The 22,799-nt window shown below is 48.8% G+C and overlaps 10 protein-coding genes across 10 annotated transcripts; 3 read left to right on the top strand and 7 right to left on the bottom strand.

Moving 5' to 3' along the window:
* Positions 1 to 20: 20 nt before the first annotated feature.
* Positions 21 to 645, bottom strand: BDV27DRAFT_97853 (DASH complex subunit DAD4). Its single transcript, XM_032078115.1, has 5 exons — positions 610 to 645; positions 494 to 550; positions 393 to 437; positions 256 to 340; positions 21 to 207 (listed from the first exon to the last, which is right to left on the bottom strand). The coding sequence occupies exons 1-5, from the start codon at positions 610 to 612 to the stop codon at positions 170 to 172; spliced, it is 228 nt and encodes a 75-aa protein (XP_031933185.1). The 5' UTR covers positions 613 to 645; the 3' UTR covers positions 21 to 169.
* Positions 646 to 804: 159 nt separating this feature from the next.
* On the top strand, positions 805 to 2,205 carry BDV27DRAFT_120030 (uncharacterized protein). Its single transcript, XM_032065004.1, has 2 exons — positions 805 to 1,652; positions 1,711 to 2,205. Exon 1 carries the CDS (start codon positions 1,027 to 1,029, stop codon positions 1,591 to 1,593), a length of 567 nt encoding a protein of 188 aa, XP_031933184.1. The 5' UTR covers positions 805 to 1,026; the 3' UTR covers positions 1,594 to 1,652; positions 1,711 to 2,205.
* Positions 2,206 to 2,368: 163 nt separating this feature from the next.
* Positions 2,369 to 3,546, top strand: BDV27DRAFT_120028 (Got1 family protein). The gene is made up of 5 exons (XM_032065003.1): positions 2,369 to 2,752; positions 2,812 to 2,838; positions 2,945 to 2,993; positions 3,063 to 3,078; positions 3,182 to 3,546. The coding sequence occupies exons 1-5, from the start codon at positions 2,722 to 2,724 to the stop codon at positions 3,476 to 3,478; spliced, it is 420 nt and encodes a 139-aa protein (XP_031933183.1). The 5' UTR covers positions 2,369 to 2,721; the 3' UTR covers positions 3,479 to 3,546.
* Positions 3,547 to 4,652: 1,106 nt separating this feature from the next.
* On the bottom strand, positions 4,653 to 6,120 carry pfy1 (profilin). Its single transcript, XM_032065002.1, has 5 exons — positions 5,772 to 6,120; positions 5,644 to 5,659; positions 5,443 to 5,527; positions 5,220 to 5,354; positions 4,653 to 5,147 (listed from the first exon to the last, which is right to left on the bottom strand). Exons 1-5 carry the CDS (start codon positions 5,797 to 5,799, stop codon positions 5,019 to 5,021), a joined length of 393 nt encoding a protein of 130 aa, XP_031933182.1. The 5' UTR covers positions 5,800 to 6,120; the 3' UTR covers positions 4,653 to 5,018.
* Positions 6,121 to 7,022: 902 nt separating this feature from the next.
* Positions 7,023 to 7,935, bottom strand: BDV27DRAFT_120024 (uncharacterized protein). Its single transcript, XM_032065001.1, has 2 exons — positions 7,502 to 7,935; positions 7,023 to 7,443 (listed from the first exon to the last, which is right to left on the bottom strand). Exons 1-2 carry the CDS (start codon positions 7,638 to 7,640, stop codon positions 7,178 to 7,180), a joined length of 405 nt encoding a protein of 134 aa, XP_031933181.1. The 5' UTR covers positions 7,641 to 7,935; the 3' UTR covers positions 7,023 to 7,177.
* A 96-nt stretch (positions 7,936 to 8,031) lies between these two features.
* On the bottom strand, positions 8,032 to 9,382 carry BDV27DRAFT_120023 (uncharacterized protein). Its single transcript, XM_032065000.1, has one exon. It carries the CDS (start codon positions 8,981 to 8,983, stop codon positions 8,540 to 8,542), a length of 444 nt encoding a protein of 147 aa, XP_031933180.1. The 5' UTR covers positions 8,984 to 9,382; the 3' UTR covers positions 8,032 to 8,539.
* A 700-nt stretch (positions 9,383 to 10,082) lies between these two features.
* Positions 10,083 to 12,557, bottom strand: BDV27DRAFT_120022 (putative DNA-directed RNA polymerase III RPC4). The gene has a single exon (XM_032064999.1). It carries the CDS (start codon positions 12,320 to 12,322, stop codon positions 10,490 to 10,492), a length of 1,833 nt encoding a protein of 610 aa, XP_031933179.1. The 5' UTR covers positions 12,323 to 12,557; the 3' UTR covers positions 10,083 to 10,489.
* A 676-nt stretch (positions 12,558 to 13,233) lies between these two features.
* On the bottom strand, positions 13,234 to 13,711 carry BDV27DRAFT_97800 (uncharacterized protein). Its single transcript, XM_032078114.1, has one exon. It carries the CDS (start codon positions 13,604 to 13,606, stop codon positions 13,319 to 13,321), a length of 288 nt encoding a protein of 95 aa, XP_031933178.1. The 5' UTR covers positions 13,607 to 13,711; the 3' UTR covers positions 13,234 to 13,318.
* A 399-nt stretch (positions 13,712 to 14,110) lies between these two features.
* On the bottom strand, positions 14,111 to 16,745 carry BDV27DRAFT_97798 (cyclin family protein). The gene is made up of 4 exons (XM_032078113.1): positions 16,338 to 16,745; positions 15,047 to 16,159; positions 14,452 to 14,991; positions 14,111 to 14,398 (listed from the first exon to the last, which is right to left on the bottom strand). The coding sequence occupies exons 1-4, from the start codon at positions 16,347 to 16,349 to the stop codon at positions 14,138 to 14,140; spliced, it is 1,926 nt and encodes a 641-aa protein (XP_031933177.1). The 5' UTR covers positions 16,350 to 16,745; the 3' UTR covers positions 14,111 to 14,137.
* Positions 16,746 to 20,600: 3,855 nt separating this feature from the next.
* BDV27DRAFT_152506 (putative C6 finger domain protein) lies at positions 20,601 to 22,735 on the top strand (the record flags this gene model as incomplete). Its single annotated transcript, XM_032071574.1, has 2 exons — positions 20,601 to 21,380; positions 21,455 to 22,735. The coding sequence occupies 2 exons, from the start codon at positions 20,601 to 20,603 to the stop codon at positions 22,733 to 22,735; spliced, it is 2,061 nt and encodes a 686-aa protein (XP_031933176.1).
* Between the last annotated feature and the right edge of the window lie 64 nt (positions 22,736 to 22,799).

The following is a 22,799-nucleotide window of genomic DNA, read 5'->3' as shown; positions in this document are numbered from 1 at the left end:
AAGAAAAAAAAAAAAAAAAACCTTCTTTGAATGTATTGTCTTAAATAAAGCTTACACTAAAATCAATCCCAGTAGCCTTCCTTCCCAACATTTACTCCTTGTGGTATCTCATGTCTTTATCATGATTGATCTCATATCCCATCATGTGTACTAAGAACGCATTGAACAATCACTCGCCTTGCGACGGCTCTTTCAAATTCTCGGTAGCTAATCCGATCAGTCCAAGTTCATAAGATAGCGAAAAGGAACAAGTACCTTCCAAATGAAACAGCACATTAGACTGGTAGTTCTTGAACATTTGCGCCACAAGCTCCACATTCATGTTCTGAATATTGACTTCCTGCAATGTATTTCTTAGCAAAACATCAGGGCCATAAATGAGATTGACATACCTGGAGGCTCTTGTTCATGACCATGACGGCCTCATTTAGCTTTTCCTGTCCAGCTATCAGTATCGATACTAGTATATTTACGATGGCCACAAGTAACATACAACATTGTTGATGATTCGTGAGAGAATCACCGCTTGCTGGTGCTCGTGTGGGCTCTCCTACAGAGTTCGCATCAGTACTGTACCTATCTCTATAAGTCTATTATCGATAAACCCACCATTATTCCTGGTATTCAATAGGTAGTGTTATGAATAGAGTGCTGGTCTGGTGATTGTTTGTGCTCGCCCATCAATACTGCCCAATGCGGTGCATCACGTGGCTTAGAGTTCTAAGAGTAAATTGAGCCAAATCTGAAGCTTTATATCAGTCTTTTATTTTTCATACTCAAATAATATTATAATATAATATAACTGTACTGTGTCGCCATATTATCCTGACAGCACATCCAGCTTCTCTGTTATAGAAGTTGTTGTGTCCTGATTCGCCAATATAGACCACTCCTTGTCAAGACCTTCCACGCCGGACCATCTCCCAAGCTTCACGATCTCACCTTTCCGCACCGACCAGCAACTCGACATCTAACCTCCTGCCACCAAAATCAACCAACTAAGAAAGAACAGAAAATTCAACCACAATGGCACCTCTCACTCCCGCTGAAAACGAAAGTCACCAACAACTCCTCAACCAACTCGACATCGCACAGGTCCCGCGCCCCTTCCGCAACCCTCATTGGAAGCCCTCCCAGCGGCGCAACAAGAACGTCAAGCAACTAATCTCCGAGAGTACCCGCAAAGAAGCCTCCCAGATGGCCACGCAAGCAAACTCCGGCGCAACGACGCCTCTGGTAGCTACCACCTCTACCAGCACAGACGGCAGCCAGACGCCCGCAGACGGGGGCCAGCGCACGAACATCGCGCAAGCAGCACAGAACCTCTCCACGCTTGTCCTGGAGAAGAATGCGCGGGCAATGTACTCGTCAGGGCCGGCGGTGACCTATACGAATATCGAGTCGGCGCCGTCGCTGCACCCGTCGCAGCAAACGAGGTATTGCGATATCACGGGGTTGCCGGCTCCGTATACGGATCCCAAGACCCGGCTGAGGTATCATGATAAGGAGGTCTTTGGGGTGGTCCGGTCTCTGGCGCAGGGTGTGCCTGAAAGTTACCTTGAGTTGAGGGCGGCGCATGTGGTGCTCAAGTAATGGGTGTTAGGTTTGCGTATAGGAAGTGATGTTTTAAGTGAACTTGTCTCGCAAGCGAGGTGAGCTACGATGGCTGAATTATTGAGTTTGGGTATGAAGAAGGCTAATGCATTGCAGATACTATGCTATGAATTGGTCTACTATGTAGAATGTCCGGCCATCACAGTCAAGCCCTTTCCACCCACCGTGCCCCTCTCGAGACAGGTTCAAAGAAAGCGCTCCGGCTTAATCGTGACCTTTATATTAGAGTCATTCTTCGCCTTGTGCTAGTTGCACTCGACTAATACCGACGCTCCACGAGCAAGAGCATCAGTTACAGCATCCGGGGATGCTGTCGCCGCGGCGTATGAGGGAGCCAGAAGGCTGGCAAGGTAATATCGAAGAGATCCAGGGGATCTAGATGTGATTATACAAATATAGACCAGTTCCAGTCCGATTCAAATCTGTTGTTGCCATCATTCATTAAATGACATCTGGACAGTACCAGAACTGCACAGCGTAAAAGCCAACAATACTGTTTCAAGCAGTACCATTATAATGGCTCAACAGATAATTAAAGCATTGGGCATATCGAACAAACATAGGCTATCCAATGGCCATCACATCTCCAAATATCAACAACAATCAAGAAGGTAACACAATCAAGACAAAAAATGTGCGGTTAAAACGCACTCTGAGCTAGCACGTACACCGCCTCCCCAAACCGCCTAGCCCCGGCCTAAGACAAAAGGGGAGACGTGGCAGAAAAGGAAAAGCAATTCAATTAAATCGCCATTCTCAATCTAAAAAACAATACATATCCATAGTTACTTTCTCACCTCTATTAACGAATAATGACCCTTTAATACGACTGAACCCGGTTTTAATTCTACAAATCCTCCCAAAAGAAATATCCGCGTGGTCCAGCCCGCGACCCAAAACCCACTCCAAACGGACCAATACAATATCTTATCGCGCACTTAACTTTTCGACCCATCCGGAACCTGACCTCTACTCCGTACCTTGCACACAACATCACCAAACAATTGCGTCCCCATAAGCGCATGAATACCTTTCCCTACGCTATCTAGTAAATCGCACGCTTTTACGCTTAACCATAACCCTCATACGCCGAATCAACAGTCCAAAATGCCCACAATGTGGCTCTCGGATAACCAAAGTAAGCAAGCACAGGTCACGCGCACAAAAACACCGTCCACAATCTAACATGATATACAGAAATCGGGGTGATCTTCTGCTCAGGAGGTATGTAACAAGCATCATATACTCATTAGCAATGACGCGCGATTCTATAGACTCCGTCAACAACAAAGAAAAGGGTGCACCATTTGACAGAAGTCCAATAATATAGGAGCTCTCTTCCTCTTCGGTGGCGTCCTTCTCTTCTTTGATCGCTCGCTGTATGCCACTCTACCCCATCAATATCCCCAAAAAGAATCCATAAAAAGCTAACAATACATCACAAATAGCCTCGCAATGGGAAACGTATGTCTCCCCGAATGACCCAACCCAATCCACGAATCCCACCCCAAATTCAATTTCCGAAAAAAGAAAGAAAGAAAGAAGCTAACAAAAACAAAATAAAAAGATCCTCTTCCTAATTGGCCTAACGCTCATAATCGGCGTCCAAAAAACCCTAGCCTTCTTCAGTCGACGCCAGAAACTGAAAGGCACGGCCGCGTTTGCCGCTGGCATCCTACTCATCCTCCTCCGCTGGCCGCTCACGGGCTTCCTAATCGAACTATACGGGCTGTTTATCCTGTTTGGTGATTTTCTGATCACAATTGGGCAGTTTGCAGGCAATATTCCGGTTGTGGGGCCGTATTTGCAGAAGGGGTTGGAAGTTTTGGCAGGGGGAAGGAGTAATGCTGAATTACCTGTATAAGAAGGGGATTGGTTATTTTTATATATCTATTTTTCTTCTCATGGGGGTGGAGCTAGCGCCGCAGTTTCTGTAGAGGAATGGATTACTAGTATGTATGGCTCGAGCTGCAGTACAGCAACTTGTTCTTTAGTCTGAGCACTTACGCTGCAGGGTCCAAAAAAAGTGACAGCGAGATCCTGGATTATGTTACACCATAGCATGGTAGAGATCTCTCGTGCTGGATTTACATTTGGAGCGGACGGGAGCATCTATGCTACGCCTATCATGTCCGCTTACTGATCATTAAGGAAGCATGCTGGTCGTTCTGCATAGCCTATCCAGTCTCGATTATTGTGAATGGATCTGATCAATTACCACACTGGTCCCCATCCCTGGCCAGAGTGCAAGGCGATCTTCCCAAAGGCTGGGTACTTCAGGCAACACCAGCCGTAGCAGTCGCTTCGCGGATCCATAACTTGGTTGGACTGAGAGAGAGAGCCTTGAACGCAGGGCCGAAAGCAATGTTATCCTGGGCATTGACCAAACCGGGAATGCAAGGGAGGCAAGGCTCAGTTCTGAGACCGCGCATTTTCAATTTTGAGTCTGTGATGAAATGGTTTGTTCTGTTGGCTCGGGGTGCAAGGAAAGAACGATGGGCCAGCAACTACCAAACTTGTTATCGCTGCTGATGGTTGTTGATTCACTACAGAGTAGGTGGGCAGCGTAACAGCATGTACCATCTTATTCATGATCAAACATGTCTGAATAGAAAAATAATAATTACAATCCTAGCATTGCAATTTACATCATAATATAACCCCAGCAAACTGAGTACTTTCTCCCCTACCCAATAGAGAAAAGCATACCAATCTCATACAAAAGAAGTAAGTAATTTCTAGCTATCTCACTATAACAATCAACGAGCCCATTCCACTTATCCGTTTTTTTTTTTTTTCTTTCTTTTTTTTAAGACTATGTCAACGATGTATAAATCTCAACATGTGACTTTTGTGTCCTGTAGCAGCAAGAATCAAGTCTATTCTCGAGATAAGTCTGTGTCATACTGCCCGTAAGCAGTTCCAATTGAATCATTACTACACAATATCTAGATCGAGTCGCGGTAATCCTGATATACTACGTCTTCCTCTTCTCTGGTTCGCCAGAGTTCACTGCTCTCCAGATCTAGCTCAGGCGTGTACATTATGCAAGAGTGTATCTTGGGCGAATAGGCACCCATGTTCATCATACTAGTACAGAACATGATAACGAGAAACCCTGTTCTGCAGACAATATCTCACAAACCGCTATACTGTTGCTTATCAACAACTAACCATGAGACGACAGGAAATTGAAAACCTTTTCTTGCGTACTAGATCAGAACCTATGGCACATGTGACATATCTACGAGCGATGCTCAATATCGAACGGCGAATATAAAAGGAATAAAAGGGGTAGAGTTATAGTAGAAATGAAGAGGACCCGCCAGTAAATCGATTCAAAGCAGACACAGTCCTTTTTCACAAGTTAAGAAGACACATTCATTTCGTTCCCACACCGCCGTCTAGTACTTGTTGATGTAGTCAACGAGGTTCTCGACAACGGTTGCGGCGTTGGTGGTCTGGATAGACTCAGGGTGGTGGGCGATCATGACGCAGGACTTGGCCTTCACAACGATAATACCCTCCTTGCCCTAATCGGAAATTAGCATGCTTTCGATATGGAGACTCCGGTCAAGTCTCTAGTGTGCAAGTGGGCATTGTACCTTCTTTCCGTATAGACTGCGGTCGTCGGCCCTAATAGCGAGGAACTTCTCTCCGCCGACCTTGAAACCATTTGTCATCGTCGCCCCACTATCCTTGTAGGCGGCAACTAGGCCCTGGAGCTCTTCGGCGCTGATCTGTGGCCGTCGTCAGTGGTTGAATATTGAAATCCAGCGGGACACGGAGTCGGCGGATCCAGTGTCATGGAATTCGGTAGTCGCATACCGTGAAGCCGGGAGAGTAAGCCTCGGTGCCAGAAAGGTCGTGGCTCAGAATGGCTGCCTTGTCAAATTGGCCGGATCCCATCAAGCTGCATGGTTGTGGTCAGATTTCATGACCGGCTAGTTGAGCGGTGGAAGCTGTCGGGGAGAGCTTCGGATAGCGGAAGTGGGGTAATAGGGGAAAGTCTTAGGGGGTGTACGGTACCTGGAATCGACATATCCTGAGAACAGAGAGACAGAACTATTAGCTACATCATTCCATGAAAATGCTGGCTCGGGAAAGCTTCGAGCAAGTACTAGTCAGCGGAAAGGGACGGGTCACTTCAATCATACCTTGCCAAACAGCAGAGTGCGCACCCATAGTGACTGATGAACGGGAGAAATGACGGAGAACGGTCGGAAAAGGGAAGTGGGTGAAGTGAGTAGGAAGGTGAACCGCGAAAGGTTGTCAGAGTAGATGAAGAATTTAGAAGTGGTTATTCGTTGTGTGGGATGAAGAAAGAGGGGAAAGAATGCGTTGAAGTTGATTATTAGTTAAGGTAGAGCCGCGCCGAAGAGAGACCAGCAGGTGGGGTGTGTTTGACTGTGTTGGCAACCAAACGGGAAAAAAAACACAAGTGATTTGCGTGCCCCGCCCTGGCACTCCTGGAGGGACTCTTTCATGCAATAAAAAAAAAATAAAAATAAAAATAAAAAAGTAGTAGTAAGAAACCAGAACTAACAAATAACAGTGCTACTATACTCATGGTATAATCTCTACACCTTTCACTATACTCTCCTCTCCCCAACTTAGTCCTCCCATGACGATTGAAGTTGCTGGCTGCTGTCAAGTCACCGCCAAATTCGGTTCTCAAGCTCACGATTTAGTCTCGAGGCGGTGGAGAGAACCAACCCGGTATTAGTCTAATTCGGGTTTGACCTGAGTAGAAGCACCCACTTGAGCATCTCCGTCTCTTGGGTGATGTGATTCTTTCTTCCCCAATCTTCTTACCGCTTGTTGCGCTATGCAGCTGCAAGGCACGTGCCTGTCATATATGACAGGACAAATGCAGTCAGGTGCAGATTGTCTGCCTCTTTCTTCCTGCGGATTCGGAGGTTCCCTTGAGAATACCGAACATGGGTAATCATAACCCTAATAGGGACTTGGAGAATATCAGTTTGTTTGATTGTTGTAACCCGTGTCCAATTTCGTCGTCAGTAATGGCAAGAAATTTATGCTTGATTTAGCCGTAGGCTGTGTTACCCTCCATATAAACGAAAACAATCCATGATATGTCATAAACACCGCGAGTGATATATATAGTGAACGGCTTTTTTATTGGGAACTCCCTTTCCTGAACCCACCCAATCAACGGCAGATCAACATGTCTAAAGTGGCTCATATGCATTACGATCCATTTAGTAAATACGGAGAGATTCACCCATCCCAGCCACCCAACCCTTAGTAAACATCGCTGGGCTCCAGGTGTGGAAGGCTGGAGTATCCCAACAGCCTGAATATAGAATAGACACAGAAATGACAAATAGCTCAAAGGCAACAAGGCTTGCCTTTGACTCGCATTATTATCAAAAACTAGCGGTCAGCGACAAACACATATCCGGCTATCTCAGGAGACCGGTATATTAACGTAGGCCAGCAACCCCTAAAAAGCCCAACGCCCCCTGGGAGATACGCAAAAGAACAGATGGCCAAGCAAAGAACATATCACAAGAGTGTGGATTAATCCAAAACGGAAGTGTCACCTCCGCGGCGCACCCAGAATATCCATCTCCATCCAGCCATCCGCTCGATTCACCCGAGCACCAGCTGAACCCATCTTCATGTTAGTCGATCTCTCCCCATTCTCATACCCATTTGGGAGTTCATATCTGCTGTTCGCCGGTAACTCGACTCTCTGATTATCATGCAATTTCTCGGGGATGCCGCTGCGCCCATGGTGGACGCCTCTCCTCGTAAACCGCTCTTTGCGGGCCTTTTCTCTTTGTGCCTCCCGGCGTTCGAACGCTGTCGGACAGGTCATTAATCCATGTAATATGTATTAGATCGAATGTGAGAAGTTTACCTCGCCAAAAGAGGACATATACACCCATAATCACGAAACAGGCCGCAAGAAAGGCGAACATAACACCCAACTCGTGGCCGAGCGAGGACATTGGCGTGAAGGGTGGGATGTTCTTCGGTCTCTCGTTATCATTGTGCATCTTTCTTCGCCTCCCGCGGCTCTTGTCACTTTCTTGAGCTTAGAGACGTCTGGCGCTAGATGAGAGTAACTATACCAAGAAGATGAAGCCAACGAGATTCCAATACATACCCCAAGGAATCCATGAATGAATCGAATGGCAGACCAGGGAGAGGGTCGGTGACATTTAAGTTCATGTTGTCAGCCTGCCAAGTCGCATGCGACTACAGGGTCGATCTTTGTTTGCCCGGGGAGGCTTCGTGTTGCCCGCATGTTGTTTGCTGGCGCCCAAACAACAAAGACGTGAGACGTCGGACCTTTGATTCTATTGGCCATCCGAAGTTCTTTCGTGAGCACTAAAATAAAACATCATGAACGAGTAATAAAGAAAAAGAGAAGCAATAAGACATCCATCAATAGTAATAATAATAATAATGATAATATATATATATTGATTGATTGAATCATCATGCATAGTAGATACATCGTCGACTAAATTCGAGTATACCAAGGCCGGAGCAAAAAATTCCAAAGAAAAAGGTATCATGTACACGTAGAAAAAGCGTAGCAAACCCAGTCTATACAACAGTCGGGTATGAATGCAAGTGCAGCCAAGAACAATGCAGCACACAAGGGGAAGAAGGTATAAAACACGAACAGCAGATCCCAGATACTATCCACAGAGTACTATAGGGCTCTCTGCTGTCGGATGCATGAATGCAAATACGCTCGTAGCAATGAGCAACCACATAAGATTGCCAGGTCGTAGAAGAAGATTAAAAAGAAAAGACAAACTCCTTATGCAAACCCCACACAATGGGGGATGAAATGCGATGGTCGTTGGTCATCCGGTAGGCCAACTATGAGAACTTGGAAAGAAGGGCTCAAAATCTCGAGCCCAGAGGTGTGATGGCGCGGCAATCACCCCAGCATCACAGCTGCAAGCGCTGTGCATGTCAGCCCGATAGCCATTCCTATCCATGGTGTTTGGCCAAGAGTGCCTTCACTCCGCGCGCGCAGCGACTTCGTTACCCCCGCTGATGCGGTCAGTGTTCCCAACCCAATAGATCCACTAGAGGGTTCCGGCCATTGATCCATAACGGTTGTTGTGAGAATTTCTTCCGTGGTCGCGGCAGCCGGGGGCTTGGCTGCACCAGCATTGGCGATTTGGACCATTTGACGTGCTTCCAATTGTAACTTCGACTCGTCTTCTCCGCTTTGAGGATTTTGAATATTTGGCAACGGGACCGGAGGCGTAATGTTCGGTAGCGAAGGGCTGGGCGCAACAGCGGCAGGTGCCTGGTCAGCCTCAGCGGCAAGTGCTACTACAGGCGCCAAGCACAGAAGAATATTTGATGTCTTCATGTTGGATGTGGTCTGAGCGATTTGCGATGGCAATACGGGACTCTACGAGAGATCGTCTCGGACGGTCCACTGATCGGACGGAGAAGGGAAATGAACGGTAACGACAGTTCGTGACTAGAGCAAGTATATCGGCAGCAATGATCCAACCTCGAGGAAGCCTGGTGTCGGGTCGCGTCGCAATGGGGACCGAGGGGATGTCAGGGGGAAACGAGGCTGTCAAGCGAGAGACTCCTTCAGGGGAGTCCCGAGACACGTTTCAGGAGATGAAGGGTAACGATAGTAACAATCAGAATGCAGAGAAAGGACGCAACACCCAGCAAACAGAACAGCAACCACGACGACACGACGAGGGGGAAACAAGGAAAAGAAAAACAAGCAGCGCAGAGATGGAGAAATGAGAAGAAGTTGAAGGGAGAAGAAAACCCGGCCAGACGCCCACCGACCCCCGTTTGGCCCTGGAAATTAGTTTATTTCCTGTTAGTGTTTGGCTTCCTCTGTTCGACTAACAGGCACGGCCCCACCCTCAGACCCGCCTCTGCGTCTATTAGGGGAGATATGATTGGACAGTGACCAGCCGCGTCAGCACGGGCTGGCACTAGCGCGAGTCGATCGATGTCTCGTGCCACTCACAGAAGCTTGTCAGGGATTCGAAGCCAATCCATGGCGGTGGGCCTCCAAGACGACCCTTGTAACAATCGCCATCGGACTTTCCCCAGTTAGTACCATGGCTGACCCGTCTGTGGCCAGTGAGGGTGCCTGAAGGCTCCACGCGAGGTTGATTTAATTTCCTGTTTGATTGTTTTCCTCCAATTTAGCACGGGACCCTTATCGCAAGTCGTACCGGCCAGGGTCGTAGCTAACGGGATTCTTGCATAAAATCAGAGATAAGGTAAGAAACCAACAATAATTATGAAGAAAAAAAACTTTTTTTTAAATGATTAAATTAAAAAAAGAAAAAGAAGGGGAAAAAATAGTAGGCAAAAGGGGACGACACACTATGACGTGGTGCATTCAATCCAACAGTTAAAAAATATGTTACGCTTTGTTTTGATATATCGGAATAACATAACATTCATCTTACATACACTTACATACAGATCATCTCTCTACCAATGAACTCCCACTTTCTTCGTCGTCCACACGTCCCTGTACTAATTATAGGAATATCCCGAGGTCAATCCGCGGTGCTTATTGTGCACCTCATCGCCGCAATGCACATCATCAACTCGTCCTGAGGTTCACATCGGTATGTACGGTACGTAGAGAGTACAGCATTCGTGTGTGTCAGGTCTTGTCCCGCCACCTGATTCGTCAGCCTCGTGAATCTCGTTGGCCGCTATTTCTAGATACATTGGAATACAGATGCAGATCCAGAGATCAATCAACTAATACGCCACAGTCGTAGAGTGTCGGGTGGCTGCCTTCCTGCATGGCGGGCGGATACTGAAACCACGCTTCATGACTCGACGTCTATTAGGGTTTAATGTTGCCGCTGCCCTTCCCGTTTCATAGCATCTTCTCCCAATCAGGCGTCACAGTGAACTTGCCGCTAAGCTGTCCCATAGCCCATACTCTGTTTTCCTCTTCCGGAACTCCCCCTTCAGCTGGATCGGCTGCCCCCGATACGATCAATGCTTCTTGGAGGAAATCAACGGCGGTGGCTCGATCCAGTTCAAAGCTGATACCACCCCAGTCCATCGTCATTCTCCCGGAGGCATGGACATTCAATTTGCCTACGCGCCCAGCTTTAAGCTGCCAATCCGTAGCGGTGACCACTTTAGAAGGCTCCGTGGGCTGGAATTCATCCGCTTCATCGAGAATCTCCACCCCGTCTTCGCGTTTGACTCCCGTTTGCTGTGGCACATTACCGTTGTTACTAGCTGTACCCTGGGGGGTACCCTGACCCGGAGCTTCTATAGGTGCCGTGGCAGAATTATCACCGCCGTTTTCTGGCACAAGATTGGGTGTCATGGGTGGGAATTGCATCAGGAATAGTTGACCGGACAGTTTGTCCTTGGCAGATTCATCTTCTTCCTCTTCCTCTTCCGATTCCTTTTCCTTGTCTTTATCCTTCTCCGCGCCGTCCGCCGCCGCCGTCTCAGTATCCTCCGCCGAAGACTCAACTTGTTCGGGCTGTGTCTCTTTCGGCTCTTCGGCGGGCGGTTTTTCTTCCTTTGTAAATAGATCCTTCACCATCGCAAGGTCTTGCTCATGTCTCTCGTACTCTTCTATATCTTCCTTGGTGCGTAGTAAACTCTTGGGATCCTTGACGGCGGGCGGCTCCCGAGAGATCTTCCGACGGACCTTCACCTTTTGCTCCGGCAGTAATCCATCATCGGTGGTCAGTCCTTCATCCGCATGGTGAGCGACATCCGCCATAGCGTGGTCATCATCCGTAGGCTCTTGTTTCACCCGGGGCCCAGTCTCGGTCTCCGTAGCCGAACCAGCCGAACCATCATCATCCGGCACAAATAGAGCATCATCCTCCGCAGCCTTAGCCTGCGCTTGTTGGCGAAGCTCGGCAGATTTACTCGAGCTAGACTCCATGTTGACACTAACCACCCGTTCCTCATGCTCATGTCTCTCCACACGAATGGGCCGTAGACCCCTCTCCCCAGAAGCATCCGCATTCTTCATCGCAAGCTTTCCCTTCTTCTTATCCACCACCCGCTCCGTCTCCTCATCATCACTGTCCAGATTGATATGATCAATGCTCACCCGAATCTCGTTGTCACTCTCATCAGACGACACATCCCGACTAACCGCCCCACTTCCAACATCAATAACCGACCGACTCCGCCTCGACATAGATGACGCCCTGGAATCATTGAATCTCGATCCAAACCCACCCGGACCACCACCCCGACCCCGACGGCCTTGCATAGATCCCAGAGGCCCACTGGCTGCCCCAAACTGTCCTCCGCGACCTCGTCCAAACCCGCCCCGACCACCAGGTCCATGATTTCCCCGTCCGCGCTGTATGGCCGCCGCTTCCGCCAATCTCTCTCGGTGCCGCTCTGCCTCGAGTTTCTCAATCGCCTCTCGCTCCTCTTTACTACGACGCCCGACCGCACGCGGTTTGTACTTCAACGTAGGCTTGGCTGGCTCGCCAGGCCCGCCGGGAGCGGGCGTTTTCGCGGCAGGCCCGATGCTACCGGACGGGGTGCGTTTCTTCAAAGATTGCAGTCGTTGAACGGGAGGTCTGCTGACTGAAGGTCCGGCGCTGGCATTGTCGCCCGGTGCAGGCGTTGCAGAGTTCGAGCTGGGTTCTGAGGCATTCGTTCGCCGGTTTGCCGCGGCGGTGGATGCGCCTCGGCGGGGAGCGGCTTTGGGGGGCATGTTAGGTGACCGGCTTTGTGTCCAGAACTTGTGTGTGTACTTTTATGTGGAGAGAGGAATGGGGGGAGATAGAGGGGTCGATAGTTCAAGAGGTCATTGACTTGAAATTTTCGTAGCGATAGGTCGTTAATTAGCGCGGTGAGGGCAGGGTGCTTGGGAATAAAATTCGATATGCGAGGCTATGAGAAAAAAAGAGAGCGAGCGTTTCAGACAGAAGGTGTGCGGGAGCCTTCCCTCGAAAAGTGAATATGTAGATATTCACTTTTGACGATGAAGACCGTAGGCTTGGCAGAAAAAAATTAGGCGCGCGACTAGACCGATGCGGGGCCGGTTGGAAATCGATACGCTAATCTATATCTGGTAATAACGGCCAACAGCCTGCTGAGGTGCCCAGGTGCTCAGAACGGAGATAGTTGCATAGGTCACTCATGGGTTAGCAGTTCATGTTTACGGGCAACTGACAGTACTCAACGGGTAGGTTTACGCAAAATGTAGTCTTGAGAACAGTTTTTTGGTCAATCGAGCGTTATTTACGGCACACTCCTTGTGATACTGAGATCTTGAACATCAATACATATTGTTGAAAGGGGGTGAAGTGCGGCTAGAATAGAACTAGCCGATTTATAATATTCTGATTTAGGGTATCCTATATTGCTTAAATACACTACTTAAAGTGCTCGATATCCAGTTTTCAATGTCCTATTTAGAAAGAGCTTAATTCACACCTTTTTAAGCAGGTCTTAGAGATTCAAATCAGGCGAATGGGAGGGCTGGTCTAGAATCAAGATACTATACTTTGAAATCACGTTTGAGCTTGCTTAAAATGTATTCGAGCTTTATCTTGTTGGAACCTAGTTCCAGGCTTATAGATTAGTGGAAGGCCTTCTTCTAGGCAGGCGATATAGGAATTCATTGAATAGCTTCTATTCCTGGCTAAATTACCCCGTTCCAATACTACCAATTCTGCTCGGCCCCCATTTCATATGTACGCCTATATTATGATCGATATACATAGTATCTTATCAGTGGCACTCTAGATTGACTAGATCGGGCCGGCAGGTGCTTAGAGTTGTTGATATTTTCAACGCGGAACGCGTTGCGCCAAGTTATTGTAATCGGATTTCTGAATAATAAAGAATCGAAGAGATAGATCCAATTGACTAGTTCCTGTGTACTAAGCCTGGATGACAATGACAGAGAATAAAAGAGGATGGAGAAAAGAAGAGCGGAAGCCCAAAAAGGAACAAAGGGAATAAGAGACATTAATGCTGGGGGCATTTTCATAAAGTCCCTGGGACGGGAGGGGGCATGTAACAAAGGAAAGAAAAAGGGTGCAGATTAATTAAGAAAGGGAATAAGAAAAACCATCGACCCATTTAAACTCCCGATACCGGAAAGAAAAGAAGCAAAACTCCACCCATTGATATCCGATTCCCTGTCCGTCGAAACATATCTCCGTGTTCTAAAGACCCAAATGTGCATGAAAGGCATGGCATGGAGGAATGCATATTCACGACTCATATCATAAAATGGCATACACAGTCGTGCGACAAAAGAAAGTGTCATGATAAGAGTGCATTGGCAAGCAGCAAGTCACCTGTGCCTCACTTGTGCCTCACTCGCGCCTCACTCGCGCTTCGTTTTTCTCTCATTTTCCCTTGTTTTTCTTGTCTGGCTGTTTTTTGTTTCCTTTTTTTTATGTCTGTTTTTTATGTTCATCAATCAATACTCAAGCATGCATGTCAAGTAATCGTGCTGTGAAATGCCAGACCCCTAGACGTCCTTGACGGGAATTGCTAAAAGACAGAGTGGCAGTTATACGCGCTTCCATTGATGCCCGGCGTCAAGAGATGGCGGATTGCAAAGACTCTTTTCCCGAGTGATCTCAGGAAGATGGAACCCTTTTCTCATTTCAGCTTCGACGAAAAGCGAAGCACGCTTGAACCGTTTGTCAGTGTATTTTTCATAAATGGCCGCATGGTGCTTGCGCGGAATCTCGCAGCATTCCACCATGAGAGAAATAAGCGGGTAAAGCTGTGAATAGGTATATCCCGCGTAATGGACATGGGCAGGCGTCTGTCCCACTGTTAGCGGAGGTACACACGACCAACATTAGTGTGTAAACTTACCCAATTCCCTTTTCTCAACATCATCCTTGCAAGGCAATGAGCGCCAGCGGCTGTAAAGCTTGGTGGGCATCCGACGAAGCGTTCATCCATGATGGTAATCTCCAAGAAATACTTCGCCAGTGTCCGGGTCTCCAGGTCGTAGTCATCAGCTTTGCTGATCTTCCGTAGAAAGCTCATAGGACCAGGCCATCCAAGCTCGAACTGCAGCATAGTGAGCATGAAGCGTTCCGCCTTGAGGATCTCATCGGCTGTGTAGCCTCCGTCGACCATATAAACAATCTCTTGCACGGAAGGACAGTTTATCTCTTCGTACTTGGCGGCAATGAAGATTGCAGTAGCGCCAACAAGCTGCAATTTGCCCAGGGAGACTATCTTGCAGGACAGGAAGCGGTCAATATAGTTGATACACAAGAAAAGGGTCTCAGGAAGCAGAGAGAACCGATGGTGGACCTGCACAAGCCAGTCCATGAGAACAGACCGCATAGACCATTGGATTTCCGCTTGGTTGTCCATATAGTGCGCGTTTGGCAGCATTTTGATCTAGGTGCAGTTAGCGATTATCCTCGAGCATCTTTCAAGATCCATGATAACACACCTCCTGTTCCCGCATATAATCGAATATATCTTCACTATAGTCCGCGACCATGCTCGTATCCCAATATTCATCTTCAATATCCTCCACTGTCCGTGTTGCCTCGACGATTTGCTTTGCCAGAGCCAGTTCCCGTCTCACTTGCTGCGTATATTTCGGAAAGAGTATTGTAGCAGTCGCCCCGGTCGTGTTTTCACCACGGGATCGATAGGAACGAGCAGTAATATACTCATCATCGTCTTCATTTTCGTCATCCTCGTCGTCCCAGGACTCTTCCGGCTCCGAGTGGGCGGGTACATGTTCGTGAGGCATATGTGCGCCAGGAACAGATACACGTGGTGGCTTCACAGCGTGGTCTGAGCCGTCCGCATCCGTTGCCGTACCGGGTTCGGAGGCTTCCCTGAGTTCCTTGATACCCTGGACCTTACAAACATCCTCGTCGATCTTAGGCGCGTCTTTCTCCTCTCCATCGACATCAGAGCTGACAATGGAATGTTCATCATGGTTCTCCGACTCATAATTTGATCCCTCATTGACAACGTCCTTTTCCTTCAGGCTGCTGAGCTGCGAAGGCGCCGTAGACGAATGCGCGAGTTGGCCCCCAGTAATCCCTTCCGTAATTTGAGTTGCTTCCTTGGATGTAAGTTCGCGTTTTTCCGTCAATGGTTCCATGTGATCTTTAAAGACCGTTCCTCGCTTGTTCAGGGCCTTTCGGGCGTTGGCGGTATGCTGCGGCACGCCGATTGACTTTCCGACGGGCTCCAGGGGTTTGGAAGTTGTCGCATTGCTCAATAGGCCTTTGACTCCCGCTGCTGACATTGGGCGCTGGGCAGGTTGGGCCAAGACAGAGGATTTCCTCTCCGTGACCTGCACGGAAGGCTTCTCCAATGGCTTGGTCTGTTTCTTGGCTGCAACAGAGATGTCATCACGAATGCCCTGGACAGTTTTCATAGTATTGCTGACGTCTCCAAATGCAGCTCTTCTTGGCCCATTCTTCGTCACGCCACTCTGGAACATAGTGGACAAGGCGGGAGTCGACTTGTTTTTCTGATGAACCGTTTTGCTAGTGAGAGGGAAGGCAGCATTCTCGTCCCCACGGACGCGAATTCGCTGGGGCTACAATCAATTGCGTGTCAGTATACGATCTCAGAGGTGTATGCGACACCAAAATGTAGATACAGGAAGGAAAACACCAAGCGCGTCAAGGTTTGTAAACATGGACGCAGAGGGAGATTCCCCGACAAGCTTGATGGACGATGACTACAAGCGAAGAAAGAAATTGGGGTAAACACACCTTTGCATCCATTTTGGGTCACAAGAAGACTTTGAAGCCTTCACCAGACTGTGGATGTTGATGTTTTGGGGAGACACCCGGATGGTTGTTTACCTATTCGCTGCGAAGGGGTTGAAGGAACAACAGCTAAGTTATACTAAAACCACCCTAAACAAACAACCAACCGCGCTAAAGCAGTTGCGACAGTACGGACCAGGAAAAATTTGGTCAAGAGATCTTGAATCTGCCACACCTCAAATCAAAAAAGAAACGAAGAAGGATGCCCACCGCAGCATCTAAGTTTGTCGCAGGAGAGAGGAGAAGGAACTCGTGTTGTTGCCGAAAAGAATGAGAGCGACGAACAAACAATACCATCGTCTCTAGGGAACGACGGGAACCCCCATCATCCACTGCCCGGTAGCGGTTACTGCCTTACTTGGTTACCGTCAACAACAGCCACACTATTCCGTTTCCAGGGTTGCTGTGGTATGCTTATGTCATCCTTGTGTTTGCATGGTTTGTGTCTCACAGACCCCATGACATCACTGATCGCGTCTTCCCACCAACACTTACAATTGCATCGACAGCTAAAGTGATTCCAAACCCGATGGCTAAATGTCTGAAAAATAATTTGCGTATGCTACAAAGCCATGCGATCCTATTCCATTTATCCTTCTAGCTGAAAATACCTCAAATGGCTTGACGTGGGCGATATCGCTTCACCGCACTTTGAACGCGCTGGGAAACACGAATTTGAATCCCATTAAACGCGAGGGCACGTGACCCATAAGTCCCGCCATCGCCCACCGTTTTAGCAAGGCGTTCGACGCTTTTGGTAGTCAATGGGAGGAATCGACTGGTCTACCTACAGCGCTTCGATATTCGTCAGTTTTCTCTTTAGACTATCGATAGTCATCTCATAAGTGGCTTTCTAATAGTCACTCCACTTTGTCTGGAATCGCAAGATCTGAGCAACTTCGCAGCTGGGTGATGAATCCCCACCGGAAGGAACCGGTCTTTTATCGAATAGAGACAATCAAGAATGGTTAGTTCTGGTGGTTACGAAGTTCAAAGATTGAGACTTCTCTTCTTTGCTTTGGTCACCAAACTGACTAGGTTCTCTGATTCTCCGTTCGCACCCGTATCGCCGAAAAAAAAAGCCACCGCTGGCCTCCAATGTGGGACGCGGATCCGGCGGTACCTATCATGAAGCCGCGGGATTCGTAGCTTTGCCTTGTCTTCAAAATAGACATCCACAATAGCCCACTGGGCGGAGCGACAGAACAATTAAGAAGGAATCAGGTGAGTCCGCACACATCCTTGCGTTCTTCCGGCTGAGGACAATCAACTGTTTTATATCAATGTACCTTCGCTTCCCACATTTTTCTAATTCAACATTTTCATTCTTCATGCGCTGTCGGTAAAACTGTGGGAACCGTGCCAAGTGGTCATTGAATTACCCAAACTTTCGGTGTGCATCTGCCATCCATACGCTGACAACCACCACCGGTCTGGGTCAATAGTGCTATTTAAATCAAATGATGGGCTGGCAAATTGGCCCCGCTTTTGATTCCCAATGATTGCCAGGATTTCGTGTCGAATCCTATTCTTCCCTTCGCCTCTCTTTTTTCCATCTTAATTTACAACAGTGACTTAGTTCTACTCCGTAGTGGACTACCTGACGTAGGTATATGTATGTACATACAATACGTACGGTGATAATGTGATCTGAGAGGCCGATACCACTTATGTATGGAGTCTGTCCTCCGTCGGGTCATTTAAACGGACTCGTCCAATTAATGCTGCGCGAACGGCATCTTTGCGCCAGCTGCCCTGTCGTTTGGTTACCTTTGCGCAAGGGTTATGTCTCCAAGTCTTTCTTCTCGTCATTTTTCGTTTTCTTTCCCCAATGCGACATAGACATAACTGACTAGGTATCTACCGCTGTCTACGGACGCCCAGCCTTTGGGGTGTGGGAAATGGGGACCTTGACAAGATGATGTCGCAGCACCAGCGCATGTTGAAAATTAGCAGAGATAGTAGTTATGAAAGCTCCAGCTTGCGATCCCCGCCGATGACCGTTTGTCATCTGCGCCCAACAGACGAACGGGGATCCATCCTAACGGAGTAGGCATTGAACTAACGTAGTCCACCGTTCCCGAGGAGGGAGGGGTAAAAGAACAACGATGACTACGACTCAGTCTGGACAGGCGCAGATCATGAAACGAGGAAACAATTGGGCGCTGTCGCCCGCTCGGCCGCTGTGTCTTTGTCGCATGCGACAATTTGTAGAACGCATGCGACCCTTCTTTCCTTTGCTCCATCCTCTTAAGACTCGACCATCCACTAGCAATTCGTTGGCCGAAGCGCCAACGTTTATTTCCGCCGTTGGATGAAATGGAACGGAATTAAGCTGTAATGTCTCTAGAAAGCGTGCGACCGACTCAAGTGATATCAATCTATCTTGGTCGCCAGTTCTAGTTCTTTCCGAAAATAACAACCTAGCGTTCACATTCTTGAAGCTGTAGCTGTCGCTTTAATCCTATCCAGCCGGGAGCTGTCTGGGTCGGGTCTTTTTAGATGGCCAGTAGGGGGAGGATCATGACGGAATGGACCCTCGTTCTCCTCAATAGTTGGCTGGGATGTGATCTGGGGGTCACTCGACGTGGCCGCGCTGAGGATGTGCCAAATTACGCCACTTCCTGTACGTTCTGTTTTGTCTTTTTGGTCCGACCGGAATGGTTGGGGAAAAGGGGAGAGATATGGGCAGTAAATCAAGCACAAGGGCAAATGACACTATTTAAGAATAAAAAAGTAACATGCGAAAAAAAAATAACATTGTACGTTCGTCGCCCTGGCTTTGATTTTCTGCCTTATTTTTGCTTTTCCTCGTCTCTGCGCCAAAGGTCGGTCGAGGCGTACAATAGGCATGAGTTGGTCGCATTGGAACAGCTCGTGACAAGCGACACAACCCATCAAAACTGGTGGTAACGGAATCGTAGAGAAACATTAACCAGGTATAAATTGACCAGAACTGCTAGCGATTCAAAATCATGTAAATTGGCCGGTCTTGACCTCATTGTAGCCGGGGGAGAGTTTGATATTAGCCTTGGTAACAAATGCGATTGGTTTCGGTAAATGCGACAGAGGAAGCGCAAATGCGACAAATGAATAAGACGACGGTAAATCCACCAAATCAAGTCGGGGGAGGAAGCGATAAGTGTGTAAATGGATTATGGACTCTAATTCATTTTTGTAAAGGAGGATTTGGTTCAGTATTGGGAGATGGTAAGGCCCTGGTTGGTATTACTTCTTGTCACCGACCCCAGACGGAGGTGAGTGACTTGTGAGGTGAAACCAATTCAGTGATCTGCACCCACTCACTCGCTCTCCTCTTCCCTCTCCTCAACCTGCTCTCGTCGACCCAACCTATTCTTGCTGTCCCAAAATCCCCTCCAGTTTCCCTTCAGTTTCTATCCAAATCGTCTCGGTTAGTTTTTCTCCCTATTTCTGAATTGTCTATTTCCCTTTGTGAGATTTTCTCGCAACTGATCTCCCCTGAAACTCCGTTGGGTTGTGATCGACTGCTGTGATGCCACCGCTGACATAGCCCAAGCGCTTCCTAGACGACTCACACACACACTCCCTCATTACCGCTGCGACCTCGACCATCGACATCGCCAATCCTCTTCCATTTAGGTTTTGGATCAATACGACGGGTGCGACGCTAGATGAAACGGTTGGATCTGCGATAGGTGAGTCTTTAATCCTCTCCATCTTCTTCCGGGTGATTCTGGTCTTTGCAGAACCTCAGTTCTACAAGCCATCAAGCCTCAACGGGGAAGGTTGGGGCATCTCATCTCCATTCTACAATCCTTTTATAGTCTCTTCGGATCCATTGGAACCTTTGAATGGAATACTGTGCTAACTGGTGGTGATGGTTGTCGCCTAGGTTTTCAACGGTTTTTTCTTCCCTCGTCAGTCGCTCTCGGCTGTTGCGACTTGGGGTGCCCTCATCCCATCCACAACCCTCCCCCATCTATCACTCTCGTAGATTAATCGCGGGTGATCCATCTATCAACCAACCCTCTCTGGTCTCCTTGTTGTGGTAGGTTTGGATGGATTTTGCCTATACCCTCCCTCCCTCCTGGCCGCCCTCTCTGCCTCTTGCCTCTTCCCCACCCTCGCCGCCGGGTCCACTCTCGCACCCTATTCGAACATTCGATTAATCGAATCATTGATGTAGCAGAATTGTGGTAGCCTCTCATCCTGGACTATTCCATCATGCAGGCTGTCCAGTACGAACGGCATCCTGCTCCTGGCGAGTCGCCTATCTGGACAGATCATGCGCCCCAGGAGTCCCCCCGCAAGAGCCCTATCCCCAAGAACGTTGCCTTCGAGCTCTTGCTCGATGAGAATTCCAAGGTTCGGGCTCGCATTCCCATGCGAGTGCAAATATATCCCCATGACACCACGGACTCGATTGTGACTACTGTCAAGAATTTCTATGGGATTTACGATGGCGCTGCGAGCGGTGTCAGTTTTGAGGATGAGCACGGCACCACACTTATTGCTAGGTATGAGAACTTAAGAAATAACATGACGGTATATGTGCGGGTAATCCCCGTCCAAGCATACACAGAAGGCTACGGTGACCGTTATTTTGGGCATATGCCGGTTGAGGCTCGCAAACGCCCCAGCCTTGGCGAGCCTTTCCAAATGGCGCCCGCAATGCAGTCGGCGCAGATTCCAGATCACGGACAGCCCCCTTCTCGGCCGGGTTCTAGACTCGCTCGGAAGCGCAGTATGTCACCGTCTGGAAGAAGCCGTCGTAGCGCTTCGCAGCACAAGCAGCTCTCCCGAGCGGGCAACAAGAGCAGGGGCTCCAGCACACATGGTAGCTTCCATGACGACGGAGCCTCTCTCTACAGTGACAGTGAGGGTGGATATGGATCTGTCTCGGGTGGCAAGAAATCCCGTAGTGAACAGCTGGGCAGCTCGGATATTAGTATGGACAATATCCTCCAAGATGGCCGCCGCAAGCGGCCCAAGTTTGAGAGTTCGGTTAGTTTGTCCCGGTTGACATGTCGTCAGCCGATTAGCATTGTGCTAACCTTGTACTTTTCTTTGCTATGAAGGAATTGCCATTATTCGTTCCTCCTCAGGTCCCTCTCACTACCTCTACCTCGTCGATCTCCCCTCAACGTCGATCTATCGGCCAAGAAGGTGCTATCTCCCCATTCGCACGCCCCACCCAACGCCCATACAGCTATCAACAACCATTACCCTCACCGCAAAGCTATGGACATAACGATCAGATATACGGGTACAATTCTATGCGGAATAATATCTATGCCACACCAGTGGTGCCGGAACATGGACACCGCCTACGTGAGCGGACCACGACCCAGTCATCGGGGCAGTTCAGTAACCCAGCAGGCAATGGTGCCGGGTCTGGCATTCTTCCAACCCCAGACCCTACTATTGCCAGCTGCATATCTGACGAGGACGTTGCAATGCAATTGATCCGCTTAGGCGATGCCTCCAATTTCTCCCATGGTCGCACATCCGCTTCGACCCTAGATGATGCCTTCAGTGGCGCTGCCGATGCGGCCTCCTCGACAGGAGCAACCAGCGATGGTGAAGATTTCAGTGAAGAGGATGACGACCTGCCCACACGGAGCAGACAGAGGGTGGACTCGAGTCCGATGCTTCCACCGGGCGCTACTAAGCGCACACACAAGCGCTTGGATGACATTCTCCCCAGTTTTGACAGCTCTGATGGAAGTGATGGCGATGAGGAGTACCAGCAAGATGATTACCAGGACAGCTTGATCAAAAATGAGGCCGACGATGATTCTCTCTACAGGGAGTCTGCCCCCAAGACGAAGAAGGCTAAGACACGGGCAAATAGTGCCACCTCAAGCAAGGCTCGAGGAGCCAAGACGGCGCCTATGCGGCAACATAAAATCAACAAGGGCGCACCCACTGCTACTCGTAAGGTAAAGTCCATGCCAACTACGACCAGTCAAAAGCCCGCCGTGCCCCCGCAGATGGTTAGCCCTGCTCCAACACGAAAGACCTCAACTTCCTCGGTCAATTTCCAGCACCAGTTGGCTGCAGACGAAGAAGACTTGTCAACCAAGCCGCGCTGCCAACGCTGCCGTAAAAGCAAGAAGGGCTGCGATCGTCAACGTCCCTGCGGACGATGCAAGGATGCTGGTATTGGCATCGACGGCTGTATCAGTGAGGACGAAGGAAATGGCCGCAAAGGCCGCTACGGCCGTCACATGGGAGTTCCTGTCAAGAAAGCCATCGATAGCTCGGTTGGTGATACACAACCCGTAGTGGCGGCTGCCCCTGCTTCAGTATCAGTATCATCCGCAACCATTGACAAGAACAAGAAGCGCAAGCGTTAGGGTGTAACCGAGGCTTCCAGATCCTCTCTCTAGTGGTGCCTTTTTTTTATGGCACCCGCCTCTC

This window comes from Aspergillus caelatus (assembly GCF_009193585.1).
Source record: "Aspergillus caelatus strain CBS 763.97 unplaced genomic scaffold BDV27scaffold_6, whole genome shotgun sequence".
Taxonomy (NCBI): Eukaryota; Fungi; Ascomycota; class Eurotiomycetes; order Eurotiales; family Aspergillaceae; genus Aspergillus; species Aspergillus caelatus.
This window is presented reverse-complemented; position numbering and strand designations above follow the sequence as displayed.

Coding starts and splice junctions, on each gene's coding strand:
- pfy1 (XM_032065002.1), bottom strand. CDS start 5,799: ATGGGTGCGCACTCTGCTGTTTGGCAAG. Junction 5,355..5,442: donor CTTACTCTCCCGGCTTCACG/GTATGCGACTAC, acceptor CGACGGCCACAG/ATCAGCGCCGAAGAGCTCCA. Junction 5,148..5,219: donor GCAGTCTATACGGAAAGAAG/GTACAATGCCCA, acceptor ATTTCCGATTAG/GGCAAGGAGGGTATTATCGT.
- BDV27DRAFT_120028 (XM_032065003.1), top strand. CDS start 2,722: ATGCCCACAATGTGGCTCTCGGATAACCAAA. Junction 2,753..2,811: donor GTGGCTCTCGGATAACCAAA/GTAAGCAAGCAC, acceptor CATGATATACAG/AAATCGGGGTGATCTTCTGC. Junction 2,839..2,944: donor GGTGATCTTCTGCTCAGGAG/GTATGTAACAAG, acceptor CCAATAATATAG/GAGCTCTCTTCCTCTTCGGT.
- BDV27DRAFT_120022 (XM_032064999.1), bottom strand. CDS start 12,322: ATGCCCCCCAAAGCCGCTCCCCGCCGAGGCGCATCCACCGCCGCGGCA.
- BDV27DRAFT_97800 (XM_032078114.1), bottom strand. CDS start 13,606: ATGAAAATGCCCCCAGCATTAATGTCTCTTATTCCCTTTGTTCCTTTT.
- BDV27DRAFT_120030 (XM_032065004.1), top strand. CDS start 1,027: ATGGCACCTCTCACTCCCGCTGAAAACGAAAGTCACCAACAACTCCTC.
- BDV27DRAFT_97798 (XM_032078113.1), bottom strand. Junction 14,992..15,046: donor ATTATATGCGGGAACAGGAG/GTGTGTTATCAT, acceptor AACTGCACCTAG/ATCAAAATGCTGCCAAACGC. Junction 14,399..14,451: donor TGTTGAGAAAAGGGAATTGG/GTAAGTTTACAC, acceptor ACAGTGGGACAG/ACGCCTGCCCATGTCCATTA.
- BDV27DRAFT_120023 (XM_032065000.1), bottom strand. CDS start 8,983: ATGAAGACATCAAATATTCTTCTGTGCTTGGCGCCTGTAGTAGCACTT.
- BDV27DRAFT_120024 (XM_032065001.1), bottom strand. CDS start 7,640: ATGCACAATGATAACGAGAGACCGAAGAACATCCCACCCTTCACGCCA. Junction 7,444..7,501: donor ATATGTCCTCTTTTGGCGAG/GTAAACTTCTCA, acceptor CCTGTCCGACAG/CGTTCGAACGCCGGGAGGCA.
- BDV27DRAFT_97853 (XM_032078115.1), bottom strand. Junction 341..392: donor TCATGAACAAGAGCCTCCAG/GTATGTCAATCT, acceptor AATACATTGCAG/GAAGTCAATATTCAGAACAT. Junction 208..255: donor TGTGCTGTTTCATTTGGAAG/GTACTTGTTCCT, acceptor TGATCGGATTAG/CTACCGAGAATTTGAAAGAG.